This window comes from Phocoena phocoena, chromosome 3 (genome assembly GCF_963924675.1).
Source record: "Phocoena phocoena chromosome 3, mPhoPho1.1, whole genome shotgun sequence".
In the NCBI taxonomy this organism is placed as follows: Eukaryota; Metazoa; Chordata; class Mammalia; order Artiodactyla; family Phocoenidae; genus Phocoena; species Phocoena phocoena.
In genome coordinates this window covers 102,453,971-102,474,999 of record NC_089221.1, presented here as the reverse complement: position 1 = coordinate 102,474,999, position 21,029 = coordinate 102,453,971, and the positions used below count along the sequence as shown (strand labels likewise).

Sequence of the window (21,029 nt, the reverse complement as noted above, 5' to 3'; positions counted from 1 at the left end):
TGGTAACTGTTGTTAAAAGGATATGAGCCATAAAGCTATTGTGTAGTATTCTTGGTTTCAGTCATTGGGGACCTAATCAGATGGTAGCTTTGGAATATTGATGAATAGAACAAATATTAGAAGGATTTACGACTGAGTAGCTGATAAATGACAGACACCAACCAAAAATAGAAAATTTTTAAGTCTACAAGATAGGAGAATGTTGTTATATAATAGTAGCAGTGGGGAAGTGAGGTTCAGTGTAGTTTGACTAGTAACAGTACTTTGTATATGGATGGTAGATTTAATATAGATGTTCTGTAGAAACTGACAAAAGGGGGAAAACCTATGTTAGGGCTAATTGTGCAGATATGCAATACTGTCAGTCAGTAGGTGAACTTCCTAAAGTTAGGTGTAAAGAGATGAGAGTGCATTGAGTCTGAAGAAACATCTATAGTTGTTTTATTTGTTTATTTTTCATTCATCAAGTACTTGCACCTTGCACACTGGTAGATGCTCTAGATACAGCAATTCTCTCCCCACAGTAAACCTAAAGTTCAGCTGGGAGGGCTGATATTTAACAAGAACATGGCAGAGTGGTAAGAAATGCAAGTGAAGTTAGCATAAATAATAGAAAATAAGTATTAGAAAAACACGAGGACAGTGGGTTATCATTGTATTTTGTCATTCAAAGCTGAGGGAGAAATGGTTCAAAAACGGTGTTTCAAATATCAGTATTAGAAAAAGGAATCCAAACTGGAAAAGAAGTAAAACTGTCACTGTTTGCAGATGACATGATACTATACATAGAAAATCCTACATATGCTACCAGAAAACTGCTAGGGCTCATCAATGAATTCGGTAACACTGCAGGATACAAAATTAGTGCACAGAAATCTCTTGCATTTCTATACACCAACACCAAAAGATCAGAAAGAGAAATTAAGGAAACAATCCCGTTTACCATCACATTAAATGACTAGGAATAAACCTACCTAAAGACCTGTACTCTGAAAAGTATAAGACGTTGATGAAAGAAATTGAAGATGACACAAACAGTTGGAAAGATATACCATGTTCTTGAATTGAAAGAATCAATATTGTGAAAATGACTTTACTTCCCGAGGCAATCTACGGATTCAGTGCAATCCCTATCAAATTAGTAATGGCATTTTTCACAGAACTAGAACAAAACTTTAAAATTTCTGTGGAAACACAGAAGACCCCAAATAGCCAAAGCAATCTTGAGGAAGAAAAAATGGAGCTGGAGAAATCATGCTCCCTGACTTCAGACTATATTACAAAGTTACAATCATCAAAACAGTATGGTATGGGCTTCCCTGGTGGCACAGTGGTTAAGAGTCCGCCTGTCAATGCAGGGGACACAGGTTTGAGTCCTGGTCCGGGAAGATCCCACATGCCATGGAGCAACTGAGCCCATGCACCAAAACTACTGAGCCTGCGCTCTAGAGCCCGTGAGCCTAGAGCCCATGCTCTACAACACGAGGAGCCACTGCAATAAAAAGCCCACACACTGAAACGAAGACCCAGTGCAGTCAAAAATAAATTAATTAAAAAAAAAAAACATAGTATGGTATTGGCACAAAGACAGAAATATAGATCAAAGGAACAGGATAGAAAGCCCAGAGATAAACCCACGCACCCATGGTCACCTAATCTATGACAAAGGAGGCAAGAATATACAGTGGAGAAAAGACAGTCTCTTCAATAAGTGGTGCTGGGAAAACTGGACCAGCTACATGGAAAAGAATGAAATCAGAACACTCCCTAACACCATACACAAAAATAAACTCAAAATGGATTAGAGACCTAAATGTAAGATCGGACACTATAAGACTCTTAGAGGAAAACATAGGCAGAACACTCTTTGACATAAATCACAGCACTATCTTTTTGGATCCACCTCCTAGAGTAATAAAAATGAAAACAAAAATAAACAAATGGGACCTACTCAAACTTAAAAGCTTTTGCACAGCAAAGGAAGCCATAAACAAAATGAAAAGACAACCCACAGAATGAGAGAAAATATTTGCAAACAAAGCAACCGACAAGGGATTAATCTCCAGAATTTACAAACAGCTCATGCAGCTCAATATGAAAAAAACAACCCAATCAAAAAATGGGCAGAAGATCTAAATAGTTCTCCAGTGAAGACATACAGATAGCCAAAAAGTATATGAAAAGAGGCTCAGCATCACTAGTTATTAGAGAAATGCAAATCAAATCTACAGTGAGATATCACCTCATACCGGTCAGAATGGCCATCATCAAAAAGTCTACAAATAGTAAATGCTGGAGAGGGTGTGGAGGAAAGGGAACGCTACACTGTTGGTGGGAACGTAAATTGGCACAGCCATTATGGAAAACAGTATGGAGATTCCTTAAGAAATTAAAAATGGAGCTACTGTATGATCCAGCAATCCCACTCCTGGGCATATATCTGGAGAAAACCATAATTTGAAAAGATACATGCACCGAGTGTTCATTGCAGCACTATTTACAATAGCCAGGACATGGAAGCAACCTAAATGTCCATTGACAGAGGAAAGGATAAAGATGTGGTATGTATGTACAATGGAATATTACTCAGCCATAAAAAAGAATGAAATAATGCCATTTGCAGCAACATGGATGGACCTAAAGATTATCATACTATGTGAAGTAAGTCAGAGAAAGACAAATACCATGATATCACTTATATGTGGAATCTTAAAAAAAAAAAGATACAAATGAACTTATTTACAAAACAGAAACAGATGCACAGACATAGAAAACAAACTTATGATTACCAAAAGGGAAATGTTGGAGGGAGCGATAAATTAGGAGTTTGTGATTGACTTATACACACTACTATATATAGAATAGATGATCAACAAGAATATAAGCACAGGATTGTATAGCACAGGGAACTCTACTGAATATTATGTAACAACCTAAATGGGAAAAGAATTTGAAAAAGAATGGACATATGTATATGTATAACTGAATCACTCAGTTGTACACCTGAAACTAACACAACATTGTAAATCAACTATACTCCAATATAAAGTAAACATTAAAAAATAATAATAAATATCAGTATTAGATATGAAATCATTTCAAGTGTTTTTTTGTTTTGTTTTTTGTGGTATGCAGGCCTCTCACTGTTGTGGCCTCTCCCGTTGCGGAGCACAGGCTCCGGACACGCAGGCTCAGCGGCAATGGCTCACAGGCCCAGCCGCTCCATGGCATGTGGGATCTTCCCGGACCGGGGCACGAACCCGTGTCCCCTGCATCGGCAGGTGGACTCTCAACCACTGCGCCACCAGGGAAGCCCCTCATTTCAAGTTTTAAAATGGAGAGTAGATTGGGAGGAAGTGGCAGACAGTGCCTACCACTGAAGAAATTTATGCAACTTATGAAGGATAAGAGCTAATGCAATGGTTATTAATTACAAGGCATTAGCAAAGTTAGTAATGAAAAGATGGAAGCCTGTGAGCTGTTGATAGGGCATTTCTTCTGGAGAAATGAGTGATTAATTATCAGAGCATAATTTCATTATAATTGTTATGTTTCTTAAGAAATATCCATGCAAAAATTTATTACTTTGAGTAAATTGATTTTTAAGTTATGTTCATATGTGTATGTTGACAGACATCGTTTTCACTGTTTGAGGTGGTTTTTTAAATGTAAGAAAATAATCTGAACAAAACCCCCCCAGTTCATGGACTGAGACTCTTAAAAAAACGTTGTTTAAAAGGCTCCCACCCAAGCACCCCTCCTTCCTAACATACGCATTCTCATACACTTTTGCTATCTTCTGGATTTTTCCTTTAATTCATTGTTTTCTGTTTACCCTTTTTTCCTAAGTGTTTTCTACCTTCTTGCCTAAAAAGCATTGGCAAAGTAATTTTAACTATTTGTGCCTAATAACAGAGTATATCACAAAAGTTCAGATGCCTCTTCTCTCTTAAGTTACTGTAAGTGAATTAAGAAGAAAAGAAAACATGGTGTTAAATTCCTGGTTCAACTCCAGACTTCTACTTCATGAAAGAAAATAGTCTCATTCTTTCAGTACAGTAACCTTCATTGCAGACCACTGCTATTCCTTATCCCACAGACTTTCTGCTTTAGAAACAACACTAAACATATTTCAAGGTCACTAGGAATCACTGATGTTCTACAGACCACATTTGAGATGCAACACTTTAAGAAGAAATTTAATAGACCTTGCGATTACCGTAGTGAATTGTGTTCTGCCACTGTTTTTGGAAGATCAAAATTAATACCTTCATCAAATAGGCACAATTTATATGTGTGAAAGTTACTTCAATTTTTTTCCTAAAGCTTTTTATTAAAAACATACTGTATTTGAATGTAAAACTGGAATCCTCTATCTGCTTTTGTTCAGAGGATTGTTTGTGCAACTTCTTGTTTAAATTGGATTAGTACCATGTTAATTTTACATTGCCTCTGGTGAATAGCCACGGGGCTATAATCTCTGCCAGTAATTTGTCACAGCAAAATCCTCTGGAGGGCCATACAAAACATTTGTGTAGTACGGATTAGACGGCGAAAGCCATATCTTAGATTGTTAATAAATGTTAATGACAAAACCCAGCTGGTAAAGCTTGGAAATAAGACCTAATGCTCCGTGCCTGTTGCCAAAAGAATGTTTAAACAGACATTTCCATTACTCAAAGGTGACCCAGTATAGTCAATTTGTGAATTAAAAAAAATCATAATCTTCCAATTATTTGGAAAAAAATCTTTTCTTCTGATTCAAAAGCATAAAACCCTGTTTCCATGTTGTAAACTTTTTTGTTCTTGGGTAACTGGGTAGGCGACAGCTGTAAAATATAAATAAGTGTAACGTAAAATGGGTCCTAACTTAGAAGACAAGGAAACGATATCCATACAGTCTGGATTTGCTATCTTTGGTATGATGTATAACACTGACTTTAAAGAGTTCTGGTTGTTAGACATTTAAGGGGTAATTTAGTTTCTTTTTTTCCCATCTCCAAGTTAAGATTGTTACTTTACTGTGTTCTAAGTAGCATATTTATTTTAAAACATTTCTTGACACATTAGAATATAGTTATGGAGGAAGAATAACAGCCACTACTTTTTAAAAATAAATGAATCATTGTTAAAAGGTATGAATTTGTTGTTCTGGGAAATTTAAATTTCCCAGAAATTTATCATGTCTGATACATTAAAACTAGGTATGTTTGTTCACAGGACAGGAAACAGAACTAAGATTTTGGGTAGGATGTGAGTCCCTTACCATATTTGTGCACAGTAGATCTGTTTAAAACTAAGCTGATATATTTAGTTAAAACAACACAGACTTCATTGGCTGACATCAGCACTATCTTGTCCAGCCTCCTGCTTATCCACTCAGAGTAATTAATTTGATTAATTTACAAGTAATTTAGCCAAGGATGGGATGTAAATCTTTGTTTAAGAAAACAGTTGGAGGTCCAAGTCTTGGTTAAAAACTGTGTCTTGAAACCATCCAGGCCCTCCTACTGACTTGTCAGCTCTGGGTTATTTTCAGAAAACTTGACTTGAGCTCCTTAGTTTAGCTGTAAGTTTTTTCCCACAGACTTACATGGTATGTGTGAGTGGGAGAGTAAGTAGTGGCCACGTTTTAGCCGCTGTTTAGTCTAGTGTATGCATGTTTACATCTCCTCTCTGGATTTATAGGCAGCCAAGGCAAAATAAAGATTATACTCACTTGATTGAGGAGCCTTTAACCCAGAGCACCTGGCAGCAGAGAGGATTTCTTCCTCTAACCTCTAATTTTTGTGTGTGCATGTGTGATTATTATTAATGATATATACTTGATTAAAACTTCAAGGCATTTAAAGGCTTTTCTTATGTTTAAGGATTAAAATGTTTCAAGTTTTATAAAGTTAGTTTTATAAAATAACCTAAAATTAAATAATTGACCATTTTTTTCCTGTTTGCAATTATATTTGCTTAGTGTAAAAGAAATTCAAATTTTGCAGCATCATGACATAGTAAAGTAATAGTCACTGGTAACCTTATCACCTCCTCAGCCAGAGATAACAACTTGGTGTATCCTTGTCTGGATTTCTTTTCCTTTCTTTATTTTTTAATAATTACTCTTTAAATGAAATATATCGTACATTCCAAAGAGGGGGAAAAAAGAAGATTCTTCTGCACTTCAACCCCCACCTTCTAGTGTAAGAAACAGCATTATCAGTGCTCCTTGTGCCTTTTCTAACCTGCATCCTCTCTGCAGGTAACTACTTTGCTGAATTTGGTATTTATTATTCCTTTGCTTTTCTTTATAAGCTTATAAGGTATTAAAAATATTGGTAAACAACAGTTTACTTTTGTATGTTTTTAAACTTTATATACATGGAAATATTCTGTTTGAATCATTCTTCTGTGACTACCTTGTGTGATTCAAAATTTAGCTATTTTGATGCAGTAAAGTTTATTTTATTGCTTTATAAAACTTAAACATATGAATATTCCAAGTTTTCTCAAAATAAGATAACAGTGAAATATTTTATACATTAAAATTTTTCTCTAGTGTTTAAATCTAAAAGTAGAACTTCTGGTCATAGGGTTCACTCATTTCTTCTGCTTCACTAAATGTTGTGAAATTACTTTCCAAAGTGGTTGTACAAATCTGCAGTTCCCAAGAATGGTGTATAATTGTTATTCTTCACACCATGTCTAACACTTGGCTGTTATCAGATGTATTAATTTTTTCCAGTTTGGTGGGTCTGAAATCATATCATTCTGTGGCTTAAATGTTCATTTCCCTGATTATTGACTTTGAACATCTTTTCATTTGTTTATTAGACTTGCATGTGGAATGTCTTATTGTCTTTTGCTCAACAGAAATAAATCAACAGATTTTGGAATCACCAGACACAAAGTTAGAGATAACTACTAGGAAATAGGTGATATGATGGAGAAATGTATTAGAGAAGTAGAACCTTTACAATCATATAGACATTCTGGAACTGAAAAGTATCACAAATGAATTGTAAGATTCAGTAGATGAATTAACAGCAGAACCAAGGATATGTGAACTGAAGATAAACCAATAAAAAGTGTCCAAACTGGAACAGAAGAAAGGATGGAAAATACAACAAAGAACCTAAGTGACATACAGGATAGGGTATATGAGACTGACTACTTTTTGTGTAGCCACAGACCCCTGTGTTAGTCTGTTTGGGCTGCTGTAACCAAATAGCACAGACTAGATGGCTTATAAACAACAGAAATTTGTTTCTCACATTTCTGAAGGCTGGAAGTCTGAGATCAAAGTGTACACATGGTCAAGTCCTGTGTCGAGAGGGTCCACTTCCCCGTTCATAAATGGCCATCTTTCCACTGTCTTCACATAATAGAAGAGCTAGAGAACTCTGCTGGGTCTCTTTTGTAAATAATTTAAAATAGTCAAACTACTAGAGCTCGTTAAAGAATTTGGTAAAGTTGCAGGATACAAAATTAATACACAGAAATCTCTTGCATTCCTATACGCTAACAATGAAAGATCAGAAGGGAAATTAAGGAAACAATTCCATTTACCATCACATCAAAAAGAATAAAATAGCCAGGAATAAACCTATCTAAGGAGGCAAAAGACCTGTACTCAGAAAACTATAAGATACAGATGAAAGAAATCAAAGATGACACAAAGAGATGGAAAGATATACCACGTTCTTGGATTGGAAGGATCAGTATTGTCCAAATGACTACCCAAGGCAATCTACAGATTCAGTGCAACCCCTATCAAATTACCAATAGTATTTTTCACCGAATTAGAACAAAAAAATTTACAGTTTCTGTGGAAACAGAAAAGACCCCAAATAGCCAAAGCAATCTTGAGAAAGAAAAACGGAGCTGGGGGAATCAGATTCCCTGACTTCAGGCTATACTACAAAGCTACAGTCATCAAAACGGTATGGTACTGGCCCAAAGACAGAAATATAGATCAATGGAACAGGATAGAAAGTCCAGAGATAAACCCATGCACCCATGGTCACCTAATCTATGACAAAGGAGGCAAGAATATGCAGTGGAGAAAAGACAGCCACTTCAATAAGTGGTGCTGGGAAAACTGGGCAGCTGCATGTGAAAGAATGAAATTAGAACATTCTCTAACACCATACACAAAAATAAACTCAAAATGGATTAAACACCTAAATGTAAGACCAGACACTATAAAACTCTTAGAGGAAAACATAGGCAGAAACTCACTGACATAACTCGCAGAAATATCTTTTCAGATCCACCACCTAGAGTAATGAAAATGAAAACAAAAATAAACAAATGGGACCTAATCAAGCTTAAAAGCTTTTGCACAGCAAAGGAAACCATAAAGGAAAAGACAACCCACAGAATGGGAGAAAATATTTGCAAACGAAGCTACTGACAAGGGATTAATCTCCAAGATATACAAATAGCTCATGCAGCTCAATATGAAAAAAACAACGCAATCAAAAAATGGGCAGAAGATCTGAATAGACAGTTCTCCAAGGAAGACATACACATGGCCAAACAGTACATGAAAAGAGGCCCAACATCACTAATTATTAGAGAAATGCAAGTCAAAACTACAATGAGGTATCACCTCACACTGGTCAGAATGGCCATCATTAAAAGGTCTACAAACAATAAATGCTGGAGAGGGTGTAGAGAAAAGGGAACGCTCCTACACTGTTGGTTGCAATGTAAATTGGTACAACCACTATGGAAAACAGTATGGAGGTTACTTAAAAAACAGCTACCATGTGATCCAGCAATCCCACTCTTGGGCATATATCTGGAGAAAACCATAATTCGAAAAGATACATGCACCGAGTGTTCATTGCAGCACTATTTACAATAGCCAAGGCATGGAAGCAACCGAAATGTCCATTGACAGAGGAAAGGATAAAGAAGATGTGGTACATATGTACAATGGAGTATTACTCAGCCATAAAAAAGAATGAAATAATGCCCTTTGCAGCAACATGAATGGACCTAGAGATTGTCATACTGAGTGAAGTAAAGTCAGAGAAAGAAAAAGATCGTATGATATCACTTATATGTGGAATCTAAAAAAAAATGGTACAAATGAACTTATTTACAAAACAGAAATAGAGTCACAGTTACAGAAAACATATGGCTACCAGGGGGAAAGGGGGAAGGAGGGGTAAGTTAGAAGTTTGGGATTGACATATACACACTACTATATATAAAATAGTTAACAAATAAGAACCTACTGTATAGAACAGGGAAGTCTACTCAATACTCTGTAGTGACCTATATGGAAAAAGAATCTAAAAAAGAGTGGATATATTTATATGTATAACTGATTCACTTTGCTGTAGAACAGAAACTAACATAACATTGTAAATCAACTGTAGTCCAATAAAAATTAATTTAAAAAAAATAGCCCCAAAGCAAAGAAAATATTTAAAGCCATGGATGAAGAGGGAAACGTTTCCTTCACAGGAGCAACAATCAGATTGACAGATGAACTTTCAACAGTAGTAAAGGAATTCATAGTGGAATAACATCCTTAAAGTACTGAAAAGAAGTAATGGCCCACCTAAATTGAGTATCCAGTGAAAATGTACTTCATTATTGAAAGCGACATAAGACTTTCAGACTAACAAAAATTGGGAGAAAACAATCACAGTATTTGTTGGGTTTAAAATATAGAGAATTAAAATTCATGGCAAATAATAGTACAAAAGATATGAAAGGATAAATAGAGTTAAAATGTTTAAAGTATGTTACATTGTCTGTGAAGTTGTAAAGGTCCTAATTTCTATGTAAAAGAAGAGTAAAAATAAGCTGATAGAAGGGAAAAATAGAATGACATAAAATATTAGATAAATCTAAAAAAAGACAAAAGGAGAGAAGCAGAACATAAAATAGATGGAAAAAGTAGAAAATAGTAATGTGTAAAGATTGAAACCCATATATATCACCCATTTCTTTAAATATAAATGGACTGAATACCATTATTAAAGACATATTCAACTAAAACCTGAATTAAAAAAGCAACAGTATGTGACTTAAATATAAGGACACTTTAACTATAAGTACACAATGGTTGAATTTAAAAAGAGGGGAAATTGTATGTTACATTAATATTAACCCACAGAGCTTAGACTCTAGGGCAAGAGGCATTACTGTAGATTAAGAGAGTTTTCATAATCATAAAAGGGTCAGTCACCTAGAAGCTGACAACAGTTCTACATTGAGTGTTCCTGGTAACAGCCACAAATTTATATAAAGCAAAAATTAATAGAACTAAAAGGAGAAATGGACAAGCACATAATAATGGTAGATTTTACCGTAACTCTCCTGGGAACTGATAGAGCAAACCAACAATGGATAATAAGATTTAGATGACCTAACCATTGTTATATGTAGAATACTTCATCAAAAAAGTCCCAGGGGGTTTCCCTGGTGGTGCATTGGTTGAGAATCTGCCTGCTAATGCAGGGGACACGGGTTCGAGCCCTGGTCTGGGAGGATCCCACATGCTGCAGAGCAACTAGGCCCATGAGCCACAACTACTGAGCCTGCGCTCTGCAACAAGAGAGGCCGCAATAGTGAGAGGCCCGTGCACCGCGATGAAGAGTGGCCCCCACTTGCCATAACTAGAGAAAGCCCTCACACAGAAATGAAGACCCAACACAGCCATAAATAAATAGATAGCCAAGCATTTGAAGCCCTTTAAAAAATAAATAAATAAACAAGTCCCAGGATACACATCATTTTCTAGTGCACTGGAACATTTAGCTAAATTGCTCATATGCTGAATCGAACAGCAATTCTAAACAAATTTCAGAGGATTGTAACTCAGAATATGTTCTCTGAGCACAGTGAGATTAAGCTAGAAATTAGTAATAAAAAGATAATAAGTATCCCCCATGATTGAAATAGTAGACTTCTTCTAACCCATGGCTAAATTGGAGACCACAAATGAAATTAGAAAATGTCTTGAACTAAATATTTAAAACATGTAAAGACATGAGCTTTAATGACAATTGTGCTTAAGGAGATTCATAGCCTCAGGTTCACTTGAAAAATATCAATAAGAAAAGCATGAAATCTATTCTCTAAATATCCCTTTCAAACAGTCAGTGAGCAAATAGGAAATTAGGAGGAAGGAAATAATCAAAATGAGTAAAAATTGATGAAATATGGGGAAAATGTACAGCAAAATCAACAAAGTTGGCAAAGAGTGTTCAAGGACCAAAACAATAGGCAGTAACTCCCAATATCAACGTTTAAAAAAATGGGACAGGGCTACAGATCCACAGACATTTAAGGACATAAGAGAATGGTATGAAACTTTTATGTGAATATGAGACACAGAACTCACAAAACCAATACAAAAAGAAACATAATAGAAGTAGTCATATAGTTATTAGAGAAATTTAATATGTAATGAAAAACTTTCACCAAAAGAAGGCTCCAGACCTAAATGGCTTCACGTTTCAATTTTAGTAAACATTTTAGAAAGAACTAACACTAATCTTACACAAACTGTTTCAGAAACTGTGAAGAGAGAATACTTCTCACTTTTTAAAAAAGAGACCAGCATTATCTTGATCCTAAAATCTGACAAGGACATTATAAGAAAATTAATTGGCCAATCTCATGAACATAGATATAAAACTTGTAAGCATCACAACTAAGTTTATTTATGAAACAAAGGGGAAGTTGACTATTTACCCCCTTAAAAAATAAAGGAGGACTTCCCTGGTGGCGCAGTGGTTAAGAATCCGCCTGCCAATGCAGGGAACACAGGTTCGAGCCCTGGTCCGGGAAGATCCCACATGCCACAGAGCAACTAAGCCCGTGTGCCACAACTACTGAGCCTGCACTCTAGAGCCCGTGAGCCACAACTACTGAGCCCACGTGCCGCAACTACCGAAGCCCGTGCGCCTAGAGCCCAAGCTACAAAACTCGGAGAAGCTACTGCAATGAGAAGCCCACTCACCACAACTAGAGAAAGCCCGCACGCAGCAACGAAGACCCAACAACAAAGACCCAATACAGCCAAAAATAAATAAATTTATAAAAGAAAAAAAAATAAAGGAGAAGAAATCAAATGCTCCTATCAAAAATGCAGAAAAAGTCAGTACCCATTCATAGTAACAATTCTTAGCAAACTAAGAATGTAGGGGAAATTTCTTAATCTAATAAAACCTACCAAAAAATATTTCTTAAAGGTTTTCCTCTGAGATCAGGAATGAGAGAAAAATACCCTCTATTATCATATCTTAATATTGTACTAGAGGTTCTATCCAGTGTAACAGGCGGAAAGGGTCTATCATCTGGAAAGGAAAAAGTAAAACTGTTGTCATTTGCAGATGACAGTTATGTACATAGAAAACCAGAAAGTATCTACAGATGACCTATTAGAATTAATAAGTGAGTTTAGCAGGCTTGCTGGAAACAAGATGAGTATGTAAATATCAATTTTAATTCTCTATACCAGAGGCAGAGAACAGAAAATTTTAAACTCTGCCATTTGCAGTAGCATTTAAAAACTTGAAACTCCTAGGCGCACATTCCAAGAAAGATGCTACTCAGTATATAGAGAAGTATAAAATATTGTTAGACAAAATTAAAGAAGACCTGAATAATTGGAGAGGTAAACTATGTTCACTGTTTGAAGAATTAATATTGTAAAGATAATGGTTTTGGCCAAATTTGATTTGTAGATTCAGCATAATCATAAGCAGTTCCAGCAGGCCTTTTTTTTCAACCCTAGAAGTTGATACTTATATGAAAACACACAAGTCAAGAATAAGAATTTTGAAGACAGAAGACATACTATCAAATATCCAGAGTTATTGTTACAAAAGTTACAGTAATTAAGACAGTGAAGTTTAATGGAAGGATAGAGAGTCCAGAAACAACTCATATATAAAAGGACAGAGGTGATGTATAACAGGTGACACTGCCAAGCAGTGGGGGAAAAAGTTGTTTTCCAGTAAATGTTGCTAAGTCAATTGGAGCTCTATATGCGGAGAAGAAGAAACTTGATCTCACCATACACAAAACCAATTGCATATGAGTTTTTGATAAATGAAGCTTCAAGAGGGTAATGTAAAGTAGTGTCTTCAAAACAGGCACATAGGGACTTCCCTGGTGGCACAGTGGATAAGACCCCACGCTACCAATGCAGGGGGTCTGGGTTCGATCTCTGGTCAGGGAACTAGATCCCACATGCATGCCGCAACTAAGACCCCATATAACCAAATAAATAAATAAAAATTAAAAACAAAAAACTGAGGCAGACAAAAAGATAAATTTGGACCATATTAGAATTAAATAAAATATTTACAATTTAAATAATTGACAAAGGATTTATCCAGTATATGTAAAGAACCACACACATATCAATAAGGAAGGATGGACTGCCAAGTAGAACAAAAGGCCAAATGGTTGAACAGGAATTTTACGGAATAAGAATGCCATTAAAAATATTAAAATACGTTCAACCTCATTAGTATTTGAAAAAATACAAAATAAAATCATGAGATACCACTGCATAAGTTATCAGAACGGTTTAAATGAAAAAAGAAACAACTGACATTACCCAGTTTTGGCAAGAGTATAGAGCACTGGAATGCTTACATGGGAGTGTAAATTAGTACTACTACTTTAAAAACAGACCATATTTACTAATATTGAAATTCTTAAACCCAATGACCCAGCACTTTGAATCGCACGTATATACGTAGTAGAAATGCATACAAAAGTCCATGAATGTACGATAATGTTCACATCAGCTTTAAAATACAAAACTGGAAACTTAACGCAAATGTCCCTCGGCAGTGGAATGGAAAGACTGTATATTCATCCAATAGAATGCTAAGTAGTACTGTGAATCATCAACTACACATAATACGAACAGATCTGAAAAAATGTTTAGCGAAAGAAGCCAGACATAAACTTACATTGTACAGTTCCACGTACACAAAGTTCAAAGCAGTGAAAACTTATTCATGGTGTTAGAAATTAGTCCTGTCTTTGGTGAAGGATGAGTGGTCAGTGACTTGGGCGGGAGCACAGAGGGGCTTCTGGGGTTATGATAATCTCCTGTTTCTTGTTCTGGATGGTGGTTATGTGAGTAGTTCACTTTGTAAAATTTGACCAAAGTGCACGTTTATGATTTGGTAGTTTTGTTATTATTCAGTAAATGCTTCTTTTTTAAAAAAGATGATATTACCTATTGACCTAAGCTTTCCCATTTAGGGGTTCTGTCCTAAAGAAAGAAAAGCACTTCTGGTCCCTAAGGAAATATATAGAAAGATTCATGAGCTAACTATGTTAGATGACAGGATGTCTTACTGCAGCATTCCAAAATGTCTGTTATTGAGAGAGTGGTTGACTAAATCATGGAATATCCATTGTGTGGAATGTCACACATTTATATAAAAGAAATTTTATCATGTGCATAGATTTCTATGTAAGCCTTGAGAAAAGAGTGGAAAGGCATATTATCTCTTGAGGTAGGAGTGGAGTTACTAGTACAGGGACAGTTATTGAATCTTAGTACCTCTTTGTATAATTTGTATTTTGTATAATTAATTTGTATAATTTACCATTCCTTTATATAATTGTAATTTCTTAGATAATTTTGTATAATTAACCATTTCTTAAATACTACTCTTACCATTGGTCCTGTGGCAACTCATTGTGTTGATAGCAGACTCTTTCTTGCCTCTAACTACTATTAGATCTTACGATATTTAGCTAACCTCAATCACTGATTGGGCCATGAGTGGTTATGGCTTATAACAAGAAGGGAAATCACAGAAAAGTTTGTAAAGGGAACCTGGGCTTTCTAGATAATAGAATCTGCAGTGTGTGGCTCTATCATGGGTGCTGTCAAGGAGGATTATAATCATAAGTCAAAGTCATATAAATATATTTATTCCTAACATTAGAGATCTGGCTTGTTTCTTTCAAGCGGGAGCAAGAAAGTCAAATGGCTCGACTTAAAAAACAGCAAGAAGAGTTGGAACAGATGAGACTACGTTACTTGGCTGCTGAGGAAAAAGATACAGTAAACACCGAGAGACAAGAATTGTTGGATATAAGAAATGAACTGAACAGGTATAATAACTAAGAAATTACTTTTTTTTCCATACAAAAACTAAAGTTCAAATAGGACAACTTTTTATTTAGTCATTGGTCTAGGGAAAGTACAACATCAGGTCTTTCAAGAATAAGGTACATCATATATAAAATGTAGCTGAGTTATACAATAGAAAATCTTTGCCAAAGACCATTACTCTTAACAGTTTTTTGCCATGAACGTAGCCGTATTTAGCTTTTTTGTTTCCACTCATAGCATTAGTACTTTAAATTTTATTCCTGTGTGACTATTTTAGGATTATTGCTACTATTTCAAGGTAATTGATTATACTGAATTTTTAATTACATAAAGTAAAAAAAATTTCAAATATTGTTATATTCTTAATGTAAGTAATACAGAATATAGCTCTTAATTATTGCCCTGTGTGTCAGCAGCTATTTTAAATGCCTTATATGCCTATCTCCACTTTTTTTTAATCCTCGAAGCAACTTTTTGAGGAAGATATTATCCCCATTTCGAGATGAAGAAACCAAGGATTAAAGAGATTTATGTACCCTTTCCAAGGTCACACAGCTAGTAAATCGGGGAGCCAGAGTTCATATCTGATTCCAGAGCTTGTATTTTTAACTACTCTGCAACAGTGGGCTTCTCTATAGTGTCATGTTCATCTTAGTTACAATTTCAAGTATTTGATGTTAGAAAAGTAATCATTAGGAAGCAGTATTTGAACAAATTACTGTCTTTTTAAGGGGAGTGTACAGGAAGACTTTCTAACTTAGTTTAGCAAGAGACTAGTATTTTTGTTGCAGCGAAGCATACTGTCTTAGCTCAGGCTGGCAGAACAAAATACCATAGATTGGGTGACTTAAACAACAGAAATTTATTTTCTCACAGTTCTGGAGGCTAAAAGTTCAAGATCAAAGTGCCAGCATGGTTAGTTTCTGGTGAGGACTGTCTTCCTGACTTGTTAGACAGCTGCCTTACCTCTGTGTCCTCACAAGCTCTACCGTGTCTCTTCTAATAAGTGCATAAATCTCATCATGACACCCCTGCTCATGCTCATCTAAACCTGATCATCTCCCAAAGGTTCCATCTCCAAATACCATCACATTTTGGGCTGGGGCTTTAAACATATGAATTTTGGGAGGACACAATGTGTACATAGGACATACATTTGACAGAAGAGCCCATGATATATCCCTATATAAATGGGGAAAATTCAGTCACTATATTAGGTGGGTTTGGAGCTGAATTACACCACTGCATTTAGAATATTAATGTATAAATATCAGTTGGAAAAGGTCAAGGTCTATAATGCATGCTGCAGGGCTCAATTCACACTATTATTCTCTTTTTGTTCAGCAAATATTTATTTGGTATCTACTATGCCATAGGTTTGGAAGATGTTACAAATTAATTTTAACATGTCCTTTGCCTTGCAAAATTTTGCTATTATATATAGCAATGTGTTTTAGTTTAGCAAATACATATTAAGTACCTACTGTTTGCTGAGCACTGTTTTGGGGGTTTAAACAAAGATAGCTATTTGCCGATAAGTCATATAAAATTAAAACTTATTATTAATGTCTTAATTAAGATTTAGGGAGAACTGAAACCAACAAGATTAAATACATTAGAAACAAAAGCAGAGTTCTCTGTATAAATTATAAGAAAAATCTCTCAAGTCATGGGCAAGACATAATAAAACAGTTGATGTGAGGAAGCCTAGGAAGGTTTAAGTGACTACTGCTAACAATGTGACTTGGCTGCCAAAGAGCCAGTGCAGTTAGGGACATTCATAGAAGGAGTGTTCAATACACACTGTGGTAAAACCACCTCTGGGTTGTTCTTACCAGTGTGCAGGAGACTTTAAGGGAAATCAGCTCCCTAGAGAGCTGCCAAAGGAATGTGACCAAAAAGTGGTTAGGAGAGTGAGGGATATTAATTTGTAGAGAAGTCTTGGGCAAAGTATTAGAAAGTTCTCTTCAGATATCTGGAGGGCTACCATGTTAAAAATAATTCAGTAGGATTTCCTCTTGAACAGAATCATAGCCAGTTATTGGAGAGTATAAAGGCACATACTGAGTTCAATATAAGAAGGAACTTTCTAACAGCAATTCTAAAAGCAGTAGGTTCCTAGTGACACAAAGCTGGGTGAGTGGAGTCCATACATAGTGTTTGTCAGGGAAGTAAAGTTTCCTTTGATAACTTTATGGACTTCTTCAGCCACAGGGTTCTAAAATCCTGTTGTGATCATGAATGTTGATTGCATTTTAGTAAAGACTTGATAGGGATAATCTCTCAGTTGTGTAAAAATTTCATTTGTCCTTCATGCATAAACAGATGAACAGGGAAATGGTTGAACTTCCTGGTACATAGTCTGGCACTGTGTGTCATTAATCTCCCAAGAGGACCTATTCCTCCAAGAGAGCTGTTGTAAGAGTTAGAGTAGGGGAAACAGCTATTCAGAAATCTTCTCTTACTCATCCCCATGTGTTGCTCAATTTTACTAGTGTCCCATTAATCACTTGATTTCCACCCCAGTCTCAAAGCACAGGGCCCTCAATATTTAGGGGTTTTTTTCTTAGAACAGAGAGAGGTATTTGGTGTCCTTTTTGGACTGTATACCTCAGTTTCTTGTTCTTTTGTGAGGGATCTTAGGAGTCAGTTCAGGTTTCAGAGAGGTATATGAACAAACAAGACTGTACACTCCCAGTGCTCCTTGTCTGTCGGGGCAGGACACTCTCCTCCCAGGCTCTTCCTCCCTCTCCCCCCAAACGCCATGTGTAATTTGAGAAGGGAATTTGGTTTCCATTGGCTTACTTACCATGAAGACCATCTAGAAGCAGGGGCTTAGACTCAATTGCTTTTTTATCTTATTTATAAAGACAAAGGTTAGGAGTAGTTGCAAATTAAATATTTTCGTAGCCAGTTACGTAGAGTATAAAGTTATGTCTTAGTTGTAGTTCCAAATTAAATTAAAACCTACTCTGTGTCCAAACTTAGTATGCTTACTAAGTGATAGTAATGCTAAGTATACTTCCCATTTTCAAGGTAAAGTGATTGATGATATTCCATTGTAAAGACCCAAATCCCAGGCTGGCACCTGCTCCCCTTTCTTCATCTCTTAGATAAGATCATCATGCATGTAACTTGAAGCTATCCATACAGTCTCTTAAAATGTACATGCCCTTTGAACCAGGCATTCACATCTATAGAATATCACTTTCTATGAATACTTAGTAATATAAGCTCCATAATAATGGGAACTTTTCTTCTTGATTCAACTGCAGTATCCCCCAAACCTAGCACTGTTTAGTAAAAGTAAATATTTGTGGGATGAATTTAGAAGAAAATTTTATGTTCAAAAAACATAACAAAAGTTTAATAACAACCTAAAGATCAATAATAATGATATAGGAAGATATTCATTATAGTAATAAGTGATACATATAATGTACAGAATTGCCTATATAGTTTTCTAAAAAGTTAGCAATACTGTGTTTAAAATACATGCATTTTTAAATTGAGAATACAGAAACTTATTACTCAGATTGGTTATCTCTGGTTAATAAGATCGTGATGATTTTCTTTTCTACACATTCCCCAAATTTCTACAGTTTTCATGTATTTTATAATTAGAAAAACAAGTATTGTTTTGAAAACTGTCTTTTATAAGTGCCCTAACTCTGCCCAACCAAGTGGTTTTTGTTTTCTTCCTGAAAATGTTACTAAAAAATGTATTTTACCACTAAATCATTTTGTTTTTAAGTGGTGTTGTTAACCGAAAACCAAAAGAGTGTTTGTTGCTTGCTAGAGTGGCATGCGTTCTTGACTTCTCAGGTTAAGGCAACAAGAACAAAAACAGTACCAGGATTCCAGAGAGATTGCGAGTGGAAAAATGGATGGCCCACATGGCAGTGCATTGGAAGAAGGTTTGGATGATTATTTGACTCGCCTCATAGAAGAAAGGGATACTTTGATGAGGACGGGTGTGTATAATCATGAGGATCGAATAATAAGTGAACTTGACCGACAGATCGGAGAGATTTTGGCAAAAAACAATGCCAGTAATTAATAACATTTGGAAAATCTTTACAGAGACTCCAGGTCTGAATTTTAATTTAATAGTAAAGCCTTCAAAAGAAGGGAAAATGGATGTTTTACAATGCAATTTTCAGGTTTTTATAAGCAAAATTTTGTATGTTATTGTATAGTATTTATTCGATTTTATTTACTTTATGCTACCTCTCCCACTCTGGTTTATTTGTAATTGCGTTTTATATTCTCATTTTTAATGACTTTTCAGTGTTTCTCATAATTTATAATTTCATGGCTAACTTTCAGAACAGCTTTTCACTAAATTTGTTCTCAGAGAAATGACTGTAGTAATTTCCAGTTACATAATTTTTTATGTTGAGCCAAAAGAGTACATGTTGCACTTTAAAAATGCTGTCCTGTTCATTTGAATAGCGGTATCTTAAAAGTTGAGACCACTTGTAAATGCAACTAGTTTTATTTAATTCATTTTAGATGAGCTGTCTGTTTTAACTTGTAACATTTGCAGGTGACAAGTTCGAAAACAGAAAGCAGGATCAGTGCAGAGAAGCCATTTGTGATCTATTGAGTGACAAATTAGTCATTTATTTAAATAAAGTTAATACAGATTAAACTTGTTTCAACAGCTATTGAATTTTCAATTTTTTAGTATACTCTTAACTTTTAAGAATATGAAGTAATAGCTTAGTAAGTTTTCTCTGTCAGTCTCCTGCTCAAGATTGCATTGTTTTCTTTTGTTAAAAATAGAGATTTCATTTTCCAGTAATAGTAATACTAGTTGTTAATGTAAACCCTCTGTAATAAAACATGGAAACAGATGCATAAACGCTTTAGCTAAGAAAGTAGAGTGAAAACCTACTATTTTTGACTCCCCCTGAATTTAATCAGTCTTTTACAAAAGAACATGAGATTAAGCCATTGGATTTATGTAGTGCCATGTCAGTATAAATTTTTAAGAATTCCTTTACATCGTATTCTTCAGAGCCAACATGTGCCCTCAAAGCAACACTTTCCACTTCCTTTTACAGGGTACTAAAAAGGTTTGATTAGCAAATTCACAGATTAGGTGAGCTTTGAAATATATGTAGTTTAAAATTTCTTACTTCCAAATATAATAAATTTTAAGTATATACTTTAAGAAATATGTACTATTTACTGATAACTTCCACAAAAACAGAATAGGCTATTTGGTGACACTAAATTTTCTGTTGTTTTCAAGGTGGTATATTTCTTGTTTGGGAAATTAAAGTCCCTACATGCTTTATATGTTTCTTTCCTCCCCCCTTGTTAACAAGTATTAATCTGAAAACAACCCAAGAGTAAATAGAGAAATTACTGAGAGAATAATGAATGAATATGTGAATTATAGCAAGAATGTGAAGTATTAATTATGGCTATATATTTTCTCTCATTGATTTTTGTGCCACATGAATGGAACAGAAGTATTCTTTTTATTTGGGAAGGTCTTGGGGAAATATTGTGACTGTGCCTTCAATTGCACTGTGTGCTGCATGTGACTGTTTTCAGACACTAGAGGGGGCCTTAGATTTAAAGAAACAAAAAGGACGTTTCTAAAATGGACGTGCGGTTTGCCTTCTCTAATCTTTTGGCTATGTATTTCATCAAATAAAAATGACACTTGTATGCATCTTTGAGTTTCTGAGCAGTCTGTTACTTTTTTGTTAAACGGATCGGGCAAGTGCTTGGCACTTCCTGGATCAAGTTACTTTGTATTTTTGGTTTTTAGGTGCTTACATTGCAGATAGACACTTTTATATGTTCTAAAATTGATTGGGAGACTGAAATTTTAACACCTTTTTGTGGTCCTGTAGCAACAGACATTTCATTTGTAAGTGGCATTTACCGTATTTATACTGAT

At 35.3% G+C, this 21,029-nt stretch overlaps 1 protein-coding gene across 2 annotated transcripts in view; it reads left to right on the top strand.

The window, feature by feature from the left end:
* The window catches only part of CEP120 (centrosomal protein 120), a 76,747-nt gene extending 57,578 nt beyond the window's left edge, over positions 1 to 19,169 (top strand). For both annotated transcript variants that reach the window (XM_065874494.1, XM_065874493.1), the window contains exons 19-20: positions 14,963 to 15,108; positions 18,935 to 19,169. In XM_065874494.1, the coding sequence (XP_065730566.1) occupies positions 14,963 to 15,108; positions 18,935 to 19,169 (381 nt within the window). The remainder of the gene's footprint in view (positions 1 to 14,962; positions 15,109 to 18,934) is intronic.
* The last annotated feature ends 1,860 nt before the right edge of the window (positions 19,170 to 21,029 follow it).